The 19,466-nt window shown below is 51.6% G+C and overlaps 1 protein-coding gene across 1 annotated transcript in view; it reads right to left on the bottom strand.

Annotated features, from left to right (window-relative positions):
* Positions 1-7,979: 7,979 nt before the first annotated feature.
* MYO18B (myosin XVIIIB) overlaps positions 7,980-19,466 on the bottom strand; it is a 231,417-nt gene continuing 219,930 nt past the window's right edge. Inside the window, exon 42 of the mRNA XM_069497098.1 lies at positions 7,980-9,216. Within this exon, the coding sequence (XP_069353199.1) occupies positions 7,980-9,216 (1,237 nt within the window). The remainder of the gene's footprint in view (positions 9,217-19,466) is intronic.

Below are 19,466 nucleotides of genomic sequence, written 5' to 3' on the forward strand. Positions count from 1 at the left end.
GAGGGGCTGTCAGGGTTCTTTAGTGCCCCCTAGTTATCTGCAGTCGACCCAAAGACTGAACTATCCTCAGATCATTCCTCTCCAGCTCCAGGAGGCAGCAAGAATCGGAGGGAAAACGCTAGGTTTAGGTCTGCTCCAAACTTACTGTGTGCCTTTGGGCAATAGATGCTCCTTCTCTGGTCCTGTTTCTGCTTATGAAAAAACTAATGTAGTGGTACCAGCTGGGCCCTGCCAACAGTGTCTTCTCCTCAGCCACAGAGAGCACCCCTGCCTGTCCCCGTGCACGCCCTTCAATGCCAGCCCAGGGACTTCCACACACAGGTGCAGTATGCAGTAGTCCAGGACAGGAGCCGTGATGCCCACCTAGCTCTAAACCACCGGCCGCAAGAATAATTTCTAGCATCTCCCTGTTTTTGGAAAAGGACACATTTAAACCCTTCTGGAGGCTTTTTGTGCCATGACAAGTTGGTACAAGTCACTTGAGCCATTGAATATGAAATTGGTTCCCTCAAAAATGGAAGAATAGGGAGGGCACCCCAAGAATCATCCCCTATCCCCACTCCACTTTCAAGGGAGGTTCTTTGAGGTTGGAGTAACCAACAGGAGGGAACGCCTGCTAGGGCTGCGCACTGTGCAAGGCCCCGACGGAGCACCCTGCCTGTGCCAGGGCTGGGAATCCTTCCAGACGTTTCCTGCACCAGCCAGACAACCCTGAGACTCCAAAGAGGTCTGAGGGTGGCCACAGTAGGAAGAGCACTGAACTAGGAGTCAGGAGCTCTGATCCCAGCTTCTTCAGTGCTAACTCGGGTCAGTCACTTGGCCTTGCTGAGCCTCAGTTGCCTCATCTGTAAAATGGGTGTAATAATTCTTGCCTTGAAGTTTCTGTGGGCCGGACAGGCTCTAAAATTCAGGGTGCCTTCTTCTACCCTTTATTACTTAAAAAGAAACCAAGACTTAGAGAGCTGTAATAAACTGCTTAGAAAATGACAAAGCAGGAGTAAACCCTCGCACGTTCCCAGAGACTGGGCCCTATTGCCCCCAGAAGGAGCAGGCAGGCCTGGCTTTGTTTAGCCAGAGGGGGACTGCGAAGGTGAAGCTATATGATCCATGGACCTATTCTACCAGCCGACCTTACAGGAAAGCGTCGTCATCTGCACTGCCAGGCTCTGCCCATGGCATTATCGCCAAGAATGCCTGGTATTTTGGAATCAGAGCTCTGGGTTCAAATCCCAGCTCCACCTGTCTGTTCTCCCTGAGCCTCAATGCCTGACATGAGGGAAAGGCACTAACTCTCTGCCTCAGCCCTTGTTAGCTCCCCTGTCCCCACTCACTCAGCGATGAAGAATTGCTATTTAATAGGTCAGAGTCAGCCGCAGTCACTGAACTCCCTTTGCCGGGGGCGAGGCCGCTGTGTTTTAAAGGATGGCATCCCCTGGTGCGTGTCCTTCTCCCTTCTCCGGCAGATCCCGCCCCGCAAGCATAAGCCGGGGGTGGGGGCAGGGGAAGGCCAAGGGCTTGGGAAATGCAGCTCTCTCTCTCTCCCCCCTTTGCAGCAAACTTGAGCAGGAAGCCCGTGAACTTGAGATTCCGGGAGACGTGAGGTGGGAAGAGGGTTCCATCCTCTCCACCGAGTTCTGCAGGCTGCAGGCTGCACACTCCGTGAGCACGGTCTCACCACCGAGCCCACTTTAGGCCTTCACGCCGCTATTTACATAGGAGCATTTTGAGTCACTTTCCCTTTGTCCCTGCACGTGTAGAGTGCAGGGGGTGACGGATAGGGCAGCGGCCCCCTCACCCCGGCCTCTTAGAAGTGATGTTTGAATGTCACCGAGCGCAGTGCCCGGCTCCTCACAGACACGCAAGGACTGGGAGCTGGGATGGTTCCTAACAAAAGGTGACAGGGTCACTGTCTCACCTTGTCACCGGGACTGCTGCTTCGCATCTGTCACCGTGCTCCAAAGGTAGCTGCCCATATTGACAGGTAAGGAAGCAACCGGGTCCAGGGAGTGGGAGTCCAGCCTAAAGTGTCCGTCATCTTTGAAAGACAGGGCGGGAGCTTGGCCAGGCCATTCATCACAGCCAGAGCCTCCTACGGCTGCATCCGACATCCTCTGGCATCTGCCTCTTCCTGCGGCAATGACAGTCTCCTCTCTCCCGTTCTTTCTACTTAGAGTCTTTGGGACTGGGGGAGAAGGCTGAGCCTCAACTCCCCATCCCTGAATTCTGCAGAGACTCAGGGGCCTTGGGACAGGGCTGGGTCTGTGTTGCCTGGAGAGGGCCTCCGGGCAGGGCTGATGTCACGCAGTCACAGGAGGAGGACCTGTGGCTGCCGGGCTGCTGGTGGGGCACCGGCTGGGAGGGGTGGGCCAATGCACATACTTCCAAGTCCACCCCCTGCCTCCTCCAATAAGCCGTCAGCTTCACAAAGCCAGGACCTTGGCCTCTCCCATTCTCAGCTTTCCCCACAGTGTCTGCAACCGGGACACGGCATGGTGGGAGGGCCAGTAAATGTTTGTTGAATGAATAAGTGTTAATTGAGTTCTAAACTCAGCTCTGCCATCGTGTGCCTTTGGAAAACTCTTTTCCCTCTCTGAGGCCCATTTTTCTCCCCTGTAAAATGGCTTTGAGGCTTTCTTCTAGTCTTGGTGGCCTAGGGCTCCTTCTAACACCTGGGCACCCTGTTAAAAGTGGCCTCAGGGTATGGACGCAAGGGAATCCACTTAACCCACCTGGATCCACGACCACTGACAGCCTCACCCTTGAAATGACTTTGGTTACGTTAGCAGGGAAGCCAAAGCATGGTGCGGCCGTGCAGATGGAGCCTCCGGCGTGGGCATCAGACGGCAGAGCTTCCGAGCCCAGGGAACAATGTCGCCACCGTTTACTGTGCTCTATGTGACCAGCACTGCGCTGAGTGCTTCATACACATCTGACCCCTCACAGGATGCCGGTGCTAGTTTAGACCCATTTTACAGATGAGTAAAGGAGAGCTTGGAAAGGAGTGAACTCACTGAGGTCACACACAGGGCACGCATGCTGGATCTGGGGCATGCGTGGCAGAGACCAGGGGCCAGGCCACTCTGATGTCCCGGGTAGCAGAAGTGGCGGCAGGGAAGGTTCGGAAGGTGCTTAGCACCCTGGGTGCTGGGGTGAGCACCCTGCCCTTGTGAGCCTGGGGTCCGCGCGGCATTCCTGGAGTCAGTTTGCCGGGAAGAGGATCGGTTGCATAAGCAACTTCTGCTCCGGGCTGTGTTGGGTTGTGGGGGGACTTCAAAGGCAGGGGGGGCTGCTGTCACCTTCTGGGATGTTAAACTGACTTTTAATGAGCATCTCTCGGATTTCTGTTCACTGCCGAACAACGAGGGAGGCTCTGCTGTTATCAGTTGGCTTTAACCTTTTTGGGTGCGTCACTTGCACGTCGTGGGAGAATAATGACGGGTTTCTTCTTTTACAAAAACGCACTTCGTAAAATAAACGCCTTAAACATTTTTACCAGGGAACTCTGAAGATAATTTCATCTTTATTTTTCTTCATAGCCCTTCTCGCTCTCTGACAGCGTATTAATTCTCTTGCTTACTGTGTGTCTGCCGGCAGAAAGGCAGGGTGATTCTGCCCGCCCACCTCGGCACCTAGGAGGCACTCGACAAATATTGGCTGAGTGACCGTTGTTACCGGCACTTGAAGAGCAGCTCAGGGGAACACACAGGTTCCAGGACCTACAATGTCCCTGGAACGCCAACGGCGGGAAGGCCGTGCAAATCCGCTCCTGACTTCCATAACTGCCTTTGTTTGGGGACCAAGCTGGGAGCTTGGGATGTATTTATCTGATCATTCTATGAATCATAGTGATCATTACTAATAAGTTAAATCACTGCCTACTTTTGCATAGCGCGTATCGTGGGCTGAAGGGTGACCCTCTAAAATTCACAGGTGGAAGTCCTAACCCCTGGACTGAGAATGTGACTGTATTTGGTGACAGAATCTTTAAAGAGGTGATGAAAATGCAGTCATAGGGTGGGCCCTGATCCGGTGTAACTGGTGTCCTCATAAGAGGAAATTTGGACACAGGGAGACACCAGAGGTGCCTGCAGGTGAGGGCAGACCATGCAAGGACAATGCGGGACACTGGCCATCTACAAGCCAAGGACCGAGGCTCTGGAGGAACCACCCCCACCAACACCTTGATTTCAGACTTCCCATATCCAAAACCGGGGGCAAATACGTTCTGTTGTGTAGGCCACCAGGCTGCAGTATTTTACAATGGCATCTCTAGCAAATAAATGCATAGTTTTTTTTTATCATCTTCCTTCCCAGATCTCATTGGATTCTAATAACGGTCATTCCCATTGCCAAGATGGGAAACTGAGGCCCGGTGAGGGCAGTGGCTTGTCTGAGGCTCCGAGACTCCATGGGTTCCACTGTGGGACGTGAGCGTGGGTCTTCCCCACGCCGACCCCACACTCAAGCTTTTGGGGGGGTGCATCCTCCGTGCCAGGGCCCTGACTCTTTGCAGAGCACCCAGCTGCTTCCTCCGTATGTCCCAGCTCTTTGCAGAGAGCAGGACGCCCCCTGTGAACGGCAGGCAGAGGGCAGATGCTCCTCAAGCGGCATTTGGTGCAGATTGGCCAAGTGAGAGAGTGTCCTGGCATCGGGGATGATGGAGCCCGCTGTTGCACCGCCCTGCCGCGCCAGAGAGGCAGGAAGACGGCGAGGTCTTCCAGAGGGGGGCTCCGGTGAATTCCACCTCCTGCCCCATCCTCCTCCCCTCCCCTCTTCCACCTGCGGACTCTGGTGAGGATGGTCAGAGCCGAGGTCTCCCCTTTTTGGAGTGAGCTCTTATCCATTGTTATGGGTTGAATTGTGTGCCCACTCCCCACCCCCCCAAAAAACCAGATATGTTGAAGTTCTAACCCCCAGTACCTCAGAGAGTGACCTTATTTGGAGACAGAGTCTTTACGGAGGTCATCAAGTAAAAATCAGGTCATTAGGGTGGGCCCTTATCCAATAGAAAAAGGGGACATTCATACACAGAGACAGATGGACGCAGGGACGATGGCGTGAAGAGACCCAGGGAGAAGAGGGTGTCGTCCAGCTAAGGATGGAGGCCCTGGCAGCTCTCAAGGAAATAACCCTGATGACAACTTGATTTTTGGACCTCGACCCTCTAAATCTGTGAAACAATAAATTTTTCTGTTGTTTAAACCACCGGGTGTGTAGTACTTTGTCACAACAGCCTCAGCAAACTCATACACCAGTGGTCCAAACAGGAGTTTCTCCCCACTGGCGGAAGCTGTGATTGGCTGTACTAGAGGGGACTTAGGGATGGAGGCACATTTGGGGTGGGATAGGGAGGTGACACCAGTGGGAATTTACATGGAGGCAGCGTGGATGTGGGCACACATACCTTGGCAGAAGGGGAATAAGTTCAAGGTTCTTGAACGTTACTGTGGGTGCACATCTGTAGGGCTGCATGTATTAATACATCTGTGTGTCACATGCATTCAGGGTGTGTGGGCTCATTTATTTGTTCACTGGCTCATTCATCCATGCATCAAAATTTCTTGAATGCTCGAGTACACTTACATACACACAATATAGACAATAGGCGAAGGAAATATGGTAGCACAATGTGGGGATTAAGGGAGCATGGGAAAGGAGCATTGATTTCAGTTTGATATAGCAGGGAAGACTTCCTGGAGGAGGTAACACTTAAGCTGAAACTGGCAGGTGAAGAGGAGGAGGAAGGTCATGGCATGTAGACACATAAGGAGAGAAATAGCTGTATACACCCCAAACTACAGACAGTTTGGGTTGGTTCCATTCTTTGGAACTATTCCACCCCTGGCCACAGCCTATATCAGCCCTCCAGAGCCCCAGGTAGCGTGGTCGTAGCACAGAGAGGAGGCACAGATGCCAGGGAGCCAACGCTTTATTTTGTTCAGACCAAACAGCCTGGGAGCCCAGCGCCCCCGCGGGATCTGGCTCTGTGGGCCCGTCTCGCCTCTTGAGGGGGGCCTTGCTGGCTGGCTCCGGACCGAGGGCCCTGGGGGGAGGCCCGGTCAGTCTCTCTCCAAACTGTTGTGGAGCCGAGAAGTCTTCAAGGGCAGCCGCATCTCAGGAGGCTGAAAGCACACACAGATCAGAGTTGATGAATGGGGAGAGGACGGGTGAGTTTTGCTGGAGAGAATGAATGGGGTGGAGGGGCTGGCGTTCTGCATTCCCAGGGGGCATTACTGCAGCGGCCTGCAGAGAGAGAGGAAGGGCAGGATGTAGGCGGCAGACAGGAAGCAAGTGGGGGGAAAGTTGGGACAGATTTTCCGAGATTTCCCTGTGCAGGGTCACCTGGCATTCATTGCCTCCACCGGGTGCCACGCTCTGTGCTGGAAATCTCTCGTATCCTCATGAAACTCACAGGGTTTCTTTAGGTTGTTGGTATGAACACCCCCATTTTCCAGCTGAGCACAGATGTTCAGCAAGACCGCGTCACTTGCCCAAGATCACACAGCTGCCTACAGGGAAGAACTGAGCTCTCGGGGGCTTGTTTGGTTCCAAAGCCCCCCAGACGTTTGCCTCGTGGGGGCTGGGGCTGTGTTAGGTGGCTCAAAACTCACATCCTCGGAGAAGAACCCTGCTCGGGGGAGGGCCGGGGACTTGAGTTTAAAAAAAAGAGCAGCAGAGACAAGATGTTCCATGATGACTTCTGCTCGGGGCTGTCCCCCTCACGGACGTGTGCCCTTTACTTGGCCTTTGAAACTGCTTTCCGTTTCCCCGGGAGTATCATAATGTAAATGAACGTCAGATCTTTACTCGGTAATTGAGAGCACAGAGAAGGCCATGTTAAGCCAAATTGGTTTGCTCTGATAGAGCCCAAGCCCGTCTCCACGGAAGGGGCAATGGCTTTTTGATGGGCTGAGGGAGGCTCTCGCAGAAGCAGGTCTTCGGAAGGGGAGGACGTGTGGCTCATTCGGGTCAAGGTGGCCCGGGGTGGGGGCTGCGGCAAGGCGCGTGCCCAGCAGCCACGTGCAATCCCACAGCCACCTGAGCCTGGAGCCGCCGCGAGTTCTGAGATTCGGCGACTGGGAGATTTATTAATGCAAAGGCCGTGGGCCGTCGGGCAGCTCTGACGTCACTCACGGAGATGGCTGGAATAAGCGTTCGTAAGGAAAACTTCTAGAGAGAAATGCAGGGCTTCTAGAGTTTTGAATCCCAGTTCTGCCTTGGTGATTTTGTTACAAGTGACGTAAGCTGTCCGATCCTCAGTTTATCAACCTATAAAATGGGAATAAATAATACTAACCACCGCTTGGGGTTAGGAAGAGTATTAAAGTGTTGCCTGACATATACTCTCAGTCAATATAAGCCATTGTCAGCAATGAAGTCCTCTTCCTACCTTTATTCCGGGACGTGCCGGGATCAGTGCTGGGAGGAGGAGGGAGGGCTGAGAGAATTTGCTTCTTCCACACCATTGTTCTGTGATCTTTGCACTTGCCCCCTGCACCCCCAACCTTGGGCCTCAGTTTCCCTCTTTATAAAATGCAAGAATGGGGCTCTGCTATTCTGAAGGCCACTTCCGGCCGGCCTTCTGTGCATCTGTGATCTCACCACAGGTCTCCCCTCCTTACGTGAACAGAAGCCACCGCAGCTCCCCCGACCCCATGTAGAACGGGATCAAGAAGTTGACACCAGGATGGGGAAACTCTAAAAGTCTGGCACCTTCTTTGGCATCATCCCCCAAGACCCTCTTGCTTTTGGATGAGGCTGCATTTCAAACAATAAAAATACAGCAGAGGGATTCTGATAAGCAACACATTACTTTAGCTAAAACATCTCAAAACCCTCGTCTCTCGAGACATCAGTCCCGGCCCTAAAGGCACTAACAGCACCTGGTCTCCTTAAGGCTGTCACACTCAGGTGAACTCTCTTGTTGTCATTCCCCAAGAAGAGTGGTCCCAGCCCGTTGCTTTTACCTGCACCGGTTCCTACTTCTGCAGATACTTCTTCATTATGCTCTCAACGTCGTCCTCCTTCCTGCCGGCCCCCGGCTCTCTGTGCTCGGGGGACGTGCGCTCACCACCGTCACCTGCAGGTCGTGGGACTCCCGGTCGACTCTTGATGCTGTCGGCACTTTTGAAGGACACGATGGAGCTGGAGGATGAGGATGAGTCGGACAGGTGGGCGGGGTCCTCCCTGGGCTCTGGGCTCTTTTTCAAAATGGTCTTGATCCCCGAGAGATAGGAACGGTCAGCCTCTTCCGTCTCAAAGTGGACACTCGAACGCTTTGAACCATCTTGCCTGTCTTTGGCCGCCCTGGCCAAGGACGCGGGTGTGTCAGGCTTCCGGATGGCCGGGAGGAAGTCATCAAAGTCCACTTTGGTCTTGCGTTCGTAGTTGAGGCTAGGGAGCTTCCAACTGAACGGGTCGCTGCCTAGAGGGTCCTCCATCAGGTGGGCAAACTGGCGGTTCTGGAAGACGAGTGGCTCCTTCCCGAGGTCGGGACAGCCCGCCTCGTCCACTGAGGACTCCAGACACCGCCTCCGAGGACGCAGTGTGGGTGACAAGAGCACGTCCCTGGGTCTGGTCGGAGAGCTCAGTTTTCTCCCCAAGCTTGGTGTGGATTCTAAGAGGGACTCGCAGGAACTGAACCGGGTCTTTGGCTTCTCGGGCAGCAGGGCTGTGCCCTGGACGCCGTCTGAAGAGATGCATTTCAGACTGGTGGACCGCAGGAGGCCAGCCGATGTCCCAGCGGCCCCCTCCAATTCCAGGGGTGATTTTGCCCCACACCTCAGTGAGAGGTCTCCCTCATCGCTGCTGGCTCTGCCCCTCCTTAGCGTGGAAGCCCCGGTAGTCTGATAAATGGGGAGAGTGGGCCAGTCCTCCAGGCCCAGCGTGGACCCCCGGCCTCTCTGGGCTCTCTTTCTCCGAAGTCCTTCCACGAACTCCGAGAGGGCCGCAGAAGGACTGGGCAGCTTTTCCCGTGACAGCGGGGATGTTTCTCTACTCCGAGGAGCCAGGGGAGAAGACCAAGCTTCCAATCTCTCCGTGGGCTTTCTCTTGACGCCAGACCCTTCATCGTCCCCAAAATGACAATACTTCTGCCGGCGGAGCAAGTGGGGAGAGACGGACGTGTCCCCCGAGGTCTTGCTACGGACATCCCGGGCTCCGCTCAGCGCCGACGCGGGTTGGGTCGTCTCAGCAGCCCCGGCCTCTTCGTTCATCCTGTGCCCAGAAGAAAAATGCAGTCAGTGGAAATTGTACAATTCAGACAATCTGTGCAATCGGCGTGAGAGCCACTAAGCACAGGCACTAATATTAGTTTTCTTTGGAAATGCCATCCCTAACGCACTCTCAAATGAACTGTATGATTTAATGTGCAAATTCAAGCCATGTAAATGATTTCTTGTTGCTTTCTGAAACGCAATTTCTGTCTATAATTAAACCCAGCTAAGTACATTTGAGTAGATTAAAACTGTAGCTAGGAAGGATGAATTAGATTTATGAGGCATCATATCTGACAGGATAGGACCTATCATCCCAGAGCCTACTGTGAAATAAATCATTTGCCTCTTCAAGATGAGAAGGGGGCACACAGGGGCTATTTATTTATTTAGGGCCCAGCCCAGAGGACAGTCCCACCGAGCGGGGCTCTGAGAGCCAATGATCCACTCGTGCGTCTCCCAGGGCCGCTCTACAACATCCCGGATTATTTCATGGGGTGAGGTTTCTTGGGGGAGGAGGGTAAAATCGATACCACCACCACCCCCCCCCCCAAGAGGAAAGATTCACATGAAACCAGCTTGAAACCAAGGCTATACACAAGCGGACAGACGGTTGCTATTCTGGGCCCACACCAGACGCGGTTTTTATGCAGAGGGAGTTTGTTGCAGCGGCGCCAAAAACACTTTGCCTCGGAAAAGCAGGAACCTCGCAATGGGACAAAATTATAGACCATAAAATAAAGGGCCTCATGTAAAGGAGAGAGACTGGAGTCCATCAACCCTTCCTTTCATACATAAAATCTATTTTTCCTCCCTCTAGGAGAAACTACCCGCTTCCCGCCCACCAGCAAAGTTATAATTTATGCAAGAGCAAAAGAGGCACCAAATGTCAGAGCGCTGGCATTGCAGACAAAGCCTCGGGCTCAGGCCGGAACTGAGGCCGAGAGCAATGCAGACATAGGTTTCCGATCGTGAGACCCACGCCTCTGAGTGCTTTGTTGCTCGAACTCTAACAGGACAATTGCAGGAGTGAGAGTTCCAGACACAGAGGGTGATGGGATTCTGCAACAAGACTCTGGAGAAGGCTTCTCGCCTGCTCAGCGGGATATTGCCGGCCACCTCTACCCACGATCACACGGCACAGTTTAGGAGAAAAAGGACTGACCACGATGCCTTCAGTGGCTTTTGAATCTGGGAAGGAAGCCAAGCCCAAAGCCCCTGGAGGTGATGCCTCGGAAGGAACGGGAGGGGACGGATCGGGTAGGGGATCAAGTTCTTTTCCAGGGAAATGGGTAGGATTGCAATAGACTGGACGTCGTGTCCCCCCAAAATTCATATGTGGAAACTTAATCTCCAATGTGATGGTGTTAGGAGGCGAGGCCTTTGGGGAGATGATTAGGTCATGTGAGCAGAGCCCTCCTGGATGGGATTAGCATCGCTATTATAAGAGACCCCAGAGGGCTCCCGTGCCCCTTCCACCACGTGAGTTCACAGTGAGAAGATGACCTTCTATGAACCCGACACTGAATATGGCGGGACCTGGATCTTGGATTTCCCAGCCTCTAGAACTATGAGAAATAAATTTCTGTTGTTTAGTAGCCACCCAGACTATGGTATTTTGGCTACAGCAGCCAGAACCGATGGAGACAGGCACCTAGATGCTGCCTGCCTGAGCTCCTGAGGACAGAGCGTCAACCATCCCAGGAGCCTGTCCCCTCTGGGGCTGGCGGGATGAGACCCAGAGCTGGCTGGGATCCCCTGCCCCTCCCTCTTGCCCGTGTCAGATGGGGGAGGAGAGTTGACCCCATGGTCTGGGGCTGGTGAGGGGACCTGGGATTGGGGTGGTGGTCAGGTGAGCCGCCTGCTCTCTCGCTGTCCTCAGCATCTCCCGTCCTCCTCCTGCGTGGTCGGACTCCCCCCGCCATGCCCCCCCTCTTCCCCACTGTGCCAGGCTACACTGGTCTCCTGGGACAGGCCACGCCCTCCCTGATCCGGGTTTGCACTTGCTGTTCCCTTTACCGGAAGTGCCCCTTCCTCTCCCCCGCCCCCGGGTCACAGAGCCGAACTCACGGGGAAGTTAGGAGCATGAAGGAAGAGCCCTTGATCCTGTGCCTGGCGCCTCATTACTCAAATAATGGCGGAGGGTTAGGGTGAAAAATTAGTAACTAATAATGAGTGGCTGTCAATCATGAGCCATTAACAAGGAAGGTTGTCACTACTCCTAGTCTCTGACTCTTCAGAGCCCAACCCCTGCGCTGGACTCAACGAAAGCCTCAGTGGAAGTTCCAAGAGGGACGTCCCAGAAGCATGAACGGGCCGGTGACCTTGCATCTCGTCATTTGTGAGCAGCGTGGGCTCCCGCAGCTGGACACAGGCTGGGAGAGGAGACGGAGGGTCCCTGTATGACCCCCTGAAGGTGTGTTTGTCAACATTATTGCCTTGCAACCGCTCCCCTAATACACGGCAAGTTGGCATTCACAGACGCCTGTGTGTTTTTTTCTTTTTTAATAAGCAGCTTGGAGCTGCCAGGGGCGGTGGGCTGCCGCAGAGCTGGCAAAAGTCATTTCCGTCCTGTCCTGGCCCCGAAAGGAGGCGGGTGTGATGAATGTGTCTTCGACACGCTGTCTCATCCGTCGCCTGCCACGTGAGGATGGCAGCGGCGGAGGCTCCTGTCACTGAGGCTCCTGGGACTCTGCCGTCCTGTCCTGCTCACCCCAGCTCCCACCGCCACCAGTGGCCGCAGATGCCAGGGCAGGGCATGGGGAGAGGGAGGGAAGAGAAGTCACAGGATGAGGAGGAGGAGGAGGGAAGATGCACCAGGGACACAGGAAAAAGGGAATGAAAGGGGGGAGGTAGGAGAATCACAGACCACAAGCCTGGACTGGCAGGACCCTGCTGACTGTCACTTCTGCGTCTCCTGAGTTAGCACGGAGCCCAGGACATAGCAGTAAATGTTGTAGAATTCAATCCAGGTACACAAAGAAGGGGGAAAGAGAGAAGTGGAGGGAGGGCAGAGAGGAGGGGAGAAGAAGAGAGGGAGGGTTAGACGGGAAAAGAAGAGGAAGTAAGAATGGGTTGGGGGGATGGTGAGGAAGAGGACAGGGCGGGGGTGATGAAGAGGAGGGGAAGGAGGGGACCGAAGCCAAAGGCAAGAGGGAGAGAGGGGGATGCCGCGTATGCCCTGCAGGTGGGCGACTGAGGAACTGCCTTCTTCAACTTTGAAATAAAAGTGGGCTAGGCTGGGCCCGTGGAGACGCAGCCAGAGTTCAGAAGTGGGGGCCTGGAGGTCGCAGGCTGGGAATGCCGGTGTCCAGGTGGGGAGGGCGCAGAAGGAGCGATGCCTTCCACCAGGTGCGGAAGCCACTCAGACCCAGCCGGGCTGCCACAGGGGGAGGAGGGGACAAGGGCCTGAGGTCTCGGGATTGGGGTGAGCTGAGTCCGACCTTTCCAGAATGGCCTGGTGCCTTTGGAGCCTCAGCCGATGAGCTTGAAACAGGAACGAACACAAGCCATGCTGTGTAGACTCCTGGGGAACCGGAGAGGAGAGGTGGTGGGGGAAGCAGGAGGAGGGAGAGAGGAGGGATGAGGAGGGGAGGGGAAGATGGAAAGAAAGAAAGAAGCCACCTACGCCAGGCTGAGCACTTCCTCCTGGCTTTGCCTTGCAGAAATCCACCTACAGCTCTGCGCCTGCTTCTTCTAGCTCCCGTCTGCCTCGCCCCTCAGGGATGCAGGGTTCCTCGCCTGCCCGCCTGTCTGGGTAGAGACTGCAGATCTTAATCTGAGTTAGCCACCCTCTCGTAGTCTTCGGGGTGATGACCCTAAGCTCTGCTGTCGGAGGCTGCATGATCCAGTCCCTTCCTGTCCCAGCTTTGGTCACTCCAAACACACCTGACTTCATCCAAGAGCCCGAGGAAGACTCTTTTATCTTTTTCTTCCGGCCGTCCTTACAGGATGGCCTGACTCAGATGGGACTCCACTGGCATTGCATGACAGATGGATGGCGGATAGTCAAGACGCCTGCCTCCCAGAGCCTGGGCCGGGGAGGGATGATGTATGCAAGGCTCTGCGGGTCCCTGGGAGACAGGTGTGCGCAGGAATGGGGGGTGCTGTTGCTCTCTAAGGAGAAGCTCCAGAAAGACCTTGGGGACTTCCGCTGCCTGCCCCACGGTCCAAAAAAGGAACAGCCTCCTGGCATACCTTCCAGGGGCTGGTCCTGTAATTGAGTGAAGGGGACAGTCAATCACCACCATGGCTACCCATGGCTGAGCACCTACTGTGTGCCAGGCACCGTGCCTGGGATACAAGGGAGGACAAACTGACAGCCCCTGACTTCTTGGCAGCCCCGTGAGGCAGGGATTACGACCTCCAGTCACAGAGAGGTTGCATGGTGACCTCCATAAGCACAGGCAGCTGGGAAGTGGCAGGGGTGGGGTTGCAACCCCAGGGCCACAACCAGGAACAGCCTTCTCTGTAATCTTTTCCAGAGCCTGTGATATGACACAAAGGGTTAATAGTAATTCCTACGTCACCTAGTCTAGATAATGTCGTTACGGTTTGGGACCTATATGGTTCTGCAACTCACTAGCCATGGGGCCTTGGGATTGTCACCTAACTTCTTTAGGCCTCAGTTTACTCAGCTGTAAAATGGGTGAAACCAGATCAACCCTGCAGTGTGGTGAAGATGAGCGCTCCATGGGGGCAGGGATCTTTATTCACTGTATTCACTGTTACCAGTGCCTCAGTGTCCTAGCGCATAGTAGGTGCTTAGTAAATCTGTGTTGAATGAATGAGGGAAGCACAGGGTTGGTACATAGTAGGTTCTCCATAGCACGTGTCAGATGAATGAATGAATCTCCAGGCCTCTGGCACATAGTAGGTGTTCAATAAATATATGTGCAATTTATGAGCGATGCTCCAGTGTCTGCCGCATAGTAGGTTCCAACAAATGTTGATTAAGTAAATTGATGAATAAGAGCATTTATATGAAAATGCTCTAAGTATTGATTACTTCGAATTATGCAGGATTATTAGGTAAACTAGGATATGAAAACTCAGGAATACTGAAATTCCCACTTTTTCCCTAGCTTTCGAGGCTAAAAAACAAAAAGAAAAAAAAAGAGCTTCAGAAGCAGACAGGCTTAGGTTCAAACCCTGGCTCTGTCTCTTCTGAGCCAGGTATCTTTTGGAGCCTGAACTTGCTCAGTTGTAAAAGTGGGAGGACAACGTCCTGGGTCACAGGGTCTTGTTGGGAATGAGAGATGATGCCCGTGAGTGCTGGCCAGTTCTGCTTCCATCTACTCCCGGTATTTCTAGCAAGGCAAAGGACACTACAGTTAAACTTGCATACGTTACCTGTTTGTTTCAAAGCACTACTAATAATGAATAAATATATATTCAAAAACCTTAACCCTTGTTTGATTCTTTAATGACCCCAACCCTCAGGGCTAGAGAAGATCCCAGACTGAGGGCAGATGTTCAAGAATAAACAATTCCTCTGTGTGAGTCTCTTCTGAGCAGCGTAGGAAAGGGAAGCGGAGATTGAAGTGGCTGGTTCAGCCTCAGAGCAGGCCAGCTACCCAGACAGCGTGTCCTGCTTGGACCACACCCCTCCCCCTGCCAGAGTATCTTGCGAATGTGCCCCCATCATTTTACCTCTACTGCTGACCTCGGTAGCAGGTGCTTCCTGAATATTGGTTGAAGAATAAGCAAGGTACCTATCTGTGAACTGATTTTGTACACATCGAGATCAGTATCATCACCCCATCTCACAGATAAGGCAACTGAGGCTCACTGGTGACAGTCCGTTTGCTCAAGGTCATACTGCTAAATGGCAGGGTCAGGATTTGAACCCTCGTCGGCCAGATATGAAGCTCATTCTTTCTCCTTCCGCTCCATCAACGTGCCCACCGGGCAGAAGGCTAAGAGGAAACCTCAATCCGTCAAACTTACATCTACACAGATATATTTTTGAAAATCCACTGAGACATAACGAACAACAACAACAAAAAAACCCATCAGGTCCAAGTCAGCATCCCAGGAGATGCTGGATTCCCTGGCATTTGATGTAATCACCCAGCAAAAAGATATAATTCCCAGGTCTGAGTCTGGTCAGAGCCTGGGCCAGTCGCAGCTACAGGAAACTGGATGCAGATTTAATGACACCATGAATCATCCCCAGAGGCGTGTTGTCACACCCATTCTTCATCCACACCCTGAAATTAAAGAGGAAATTAAAAACATATTGATGTTCTTTAATACTGGTGAGGCCTGGGATAGGAAACTAGATGTCTTTTTAAGATGCCCTGAAGATTTGGTAACTGAGTCCAAAGTAACAATTGCTAGTCTATAATAAAGGCTGACATGGTGCCCAGGAATGTGCATGATGCACGCACGTGAGGCATTTATTTAGCACCTGTGGTATGCAAGTGAATTCCATGTAATAACAGCTACTATATATTGTGCCTTTAGGTTTTGTGGACATGACTCAATTTTTTTTTTTTTTTTTTTTTTTGAGACAGAGTCTCACTCTGTTGCCCAGGCTAGAGTGAGTGCCGTGGCGTCAGCCTAGCTCACAGCAACCTCAAACGCCTGAGCTCAAGCGATCCTACTGTCTCAGCCTCCCGAGTAGCTGGGACTACAGGCATGCACCACCATGCCCGGCTAATTTTTTCTATATATATTTTTAGCTGTCCATATAATTTCTTTCTATTTTTAGTAGAGATGGGGTCTCGCTCTTGCTCAGGCTGGTCTCGAACTCCTGAGCTCAAACGATCCGCCCACCTCGGCCTCCCAGAGTGCTAGGATTACAGGCGTGAGCCACCGCGCCCGGCCTATGACTCAATTTTATCTTCAAAAAAATCCTCTAAAGTAGACACTATTGTGATCACCCCATGTCAGAAATGAGGCTCAGAAAGGATAGGTAATTTCTCACGCAATAAATGGATTTAAACCAAGGAGTCCCACTCTAGATCTTTGCCTCCTGGCTGCTCTGCTTGACCGCCCTTTATTGTCCCAGTTTACAGAAGAGGAAGCTGAGGCTGGGAGAGGCAGATGGGCTTGCTGAGGAGGTAGCAGAGCTGAGACTCTCACACGGGTCTGTCTGACTCTCTGCAGTGCTCAGCTGGGCTCACGTCAGTAGAAGACAGGCTGCCTTCCCCTCCTGGAGAGCACACGGCAGGTGTGGAATCTGGACAAACCCATCAAGAAAAGTCAGCAGAGCAAGGAATTCCGGGTAAACCGTGAACCACAGGCTACCAGTGCTGCAGGAGGTGGTGAGGGAGAGAGCAGTAAGTACCCCCACCTGGGGTGCACAGCCTTTCTAGAGGGGGTAGGTTGAGTCAGGCTTTGGAAGAGAAGTAGGATGTGCATGGTGGTGATGGGCCAACAAAGACAATCCAAGAAGGAGCAGAAGATTCCTCCTGCCAACTCTTAGCTTATTCAATCTGCAAAACCCGTGTCCAGCAAGGACTGAGATCTAACTTCCACAGGCAAGGAAACAGAGGCTCAGGAAGGCCACCTGGCTGAGAGGAGCTAGGAGAGTGGCAGCGGGTGGGATGGCCACGGCAGCAGGGTTGATGGTGAGCAGGGACGCAGTGAAATTAGCAGCAACCCATGCCAAGCCTGGCCACTCCTGGCCCGAATGTATGGAGAAGAGAGTCAGGAAACAGACACTGTAAATATTCTCTATTCCTCATAATATGGCAGTTTTTATGAGCCAAGATAACTCTCAAGGCTTGCTTGCTCTTCTATCTGATGCATAAGCAGGTGCTGAGTCCTTGACATTTTTTAAAACCAATCCAGAGACGTGCCCTCCGTGGACACCCGGGCCGGCAGAACTGGCCTTGGCATCACTCCAGCATTCCTACTGGCTACTAAGACCAGTGGTTTTTGCACAGAGCTGCCCAGAGCGAGCAAGGGAATCATTCTAGCTTTAAAAGAGACTAAAGATTAGTACAAGATGTTAATAATTGGGAAAACTATGCAAAGGGACACGGAGTTTATGGGAGCTCTCTGTACTTTCTGTTCAATCTCTCTGTAAATCTACAACTGCTCTAAAATAAAGTCTATTATCTTTCTTCAAGAGACTAAAAAATCATAATCAAATGTAATGAGTATCCTTAATAGGATCCTTCTTTTAAAAAAAGACAGTTGATACAAGGCAATTTTAGGACCGTTGGGTGATATGAATGTCACGATCTCAGACAATTTTATGGATTTGTTAATTTTCTGAGATGTGATAGTGGCACAATAGTTAGGAAATGTCTTTCTTGGGAGAAAGATGTGAAACTATTTCAGGGGAACTGTCATGGCGTCACGGTGTTTTCAACCTATTTTCGTATTGGAGAGGGAGAGAGAGAGAAGGAAAGGAAAGAAAAGAAAGAAAATCCGTTTAGAGACAGATAGACATGGAGAAGGAACTAAAGATAGAAAAGATGTCAATGTGGAAATTGTTGGCAATTATCAAATTAAGATAGAAGCTAATAGTTGATGGCACCCCCACACTTCTGTTGTTAAAAATAAAAAGAAGAAAGACAGAAAGAAGGGTGGAGAAAGTAAGAGGAGAAGGAGGTGATACATTTCAGGTGATTCTGAATAATCATCTCTCTATATTAAAAACAAAATCAGACAGACAGACATTTTTACTCGCCCTTCAGTGCTCAGCCCAGCTACAGCCTCCCCTAGGAAGGCTTTACCCACCTCCCAGGTGGGGCTGGGCCCTCTTGTGACTCCCACAGCCTGCTACACTCCTCTCTGCACAATGATTGTTTATTTCCTTAGCTGTATCTCCCAAGAGAAATGTTAGTTTCTGGACTAGACTGCATTCTTCTACGAATCCTCAACATCAAGAAGAATGCTCCGAGGAAAGTTTGTGGACTGGAAAGAAGGAAGGAATGCAGGCATAGAGAGATACAGGACTGGGGGAATGCAGGAAGGATGCACACAAGCCTCCACCTGCCTCACCTGTGCTGCTTAATCCAGACCCCGGGATCCCTGTGATCAGCCAGTCAAAGCAACTTCTCTTGGCTTAAAAACAAGATTAGAAACCGACGTCCAGTGCACAGTCTAGAGTGAGTTCCTTGTACTCCTAAGGCCAAGCTAGGAGCCTGATTTCATTTCTACAGGATGTTATCAACTTCTGGAATATCAGAACTGAGAGGGTTCTGGGAGATGGGACCTCATCTGGTTTGAGCCTCTCATTTTACACCTGGAAAAAACAGAGAAGGAGATAGAACTTCTGCGTCACACACTCTGATGAGATGGTGGAAGTACCAGCTCCAAAATCTGGGTCTTTTACCTTCTGATCTAATTTCCACAATATTTTGAAAGAATATACTTCTATATATGAAGAGGAATTAAAATCTCTAGGTAGATCCAAGATATTTGCAGTCAACTAAATGCATCCTTTCATTGTCCATCAGAGACATTGCCTCACCTGTGTATTGTAAATTGCAATAGCCACATAAAATCTCAGACTTATTCATAAAAGCGCTCAGCTCCCCATGAAAGTGCAGTTTTAAGTGAATATGGAAATGATTCATCCATTCATCTCTCCTGACATCCATCTGGAATCATTTATTGAGTGTCATGACACCAGATGTTGTCGACACAGAAATGAATAACTCTTGCCTTCAAGGAACTTACGTTCTAGAGGGGGAGGTAGATTCGTCAAGTTACAGCTGGGGGAAAATATGAGTGAAACTTCGTGTCTTTGTAGGCATAAGAACTAAGAGAAAAAAGTTAATTTAGCAAAGGGAGTAAAAGTTGAGCTCCGCAGTCAGCTTCCAGATGTGATAGACTGGCTTGACCCAGAGGAAATCCCCACTTAGAAAAACCAGAGAAGAAGAATTCAAATTTAAGGACGTTGGAGAGTCACCAAAGCAGTCAGGTTTCGAAGGGCCAAATTCTGGAAAGAGGGAAATAAGCTGAAGGTGAGCACAGTGTGATGTGGCACTTAACCTGAGAGTCATTTGTTGATCTTGAAGAAGCGTCGCTACAGAGAAATTATACTCCCAGGTATCAAGACTTGCTGTATAAAGCTACATTAACTAAGGCAACACTGTATCAGCTCATGGATGGAAAAATTTAAAAAGTGGAATAGAACAGAGTTCAGAAACATATCTATGCATATAAGATTCTTCGATTTACGACAAAATGATACTGTCGTTCAATGTGGAACATATTATGTCTATAAAATATATGTGCTGGGCCAATTGGATATCTTTATGGAAAACAATGCAACTTAATTCCTCC

The sequence above is a fragment of the Eulemur rufifrons genome, chromosome 21 (assembly GCF_041146395.1).
Source record: "Eulemur rufifrons isolate Redbay chromosome 21, OSU_ERuf_1, whole genome shotgun sequence".
Classification (NCBI taxonomy): Eukaryota; Metazoa; Chordata; class Mammalia; order Primates; family Lemuridae; genus Eulemur; species Eulemur rufifrons.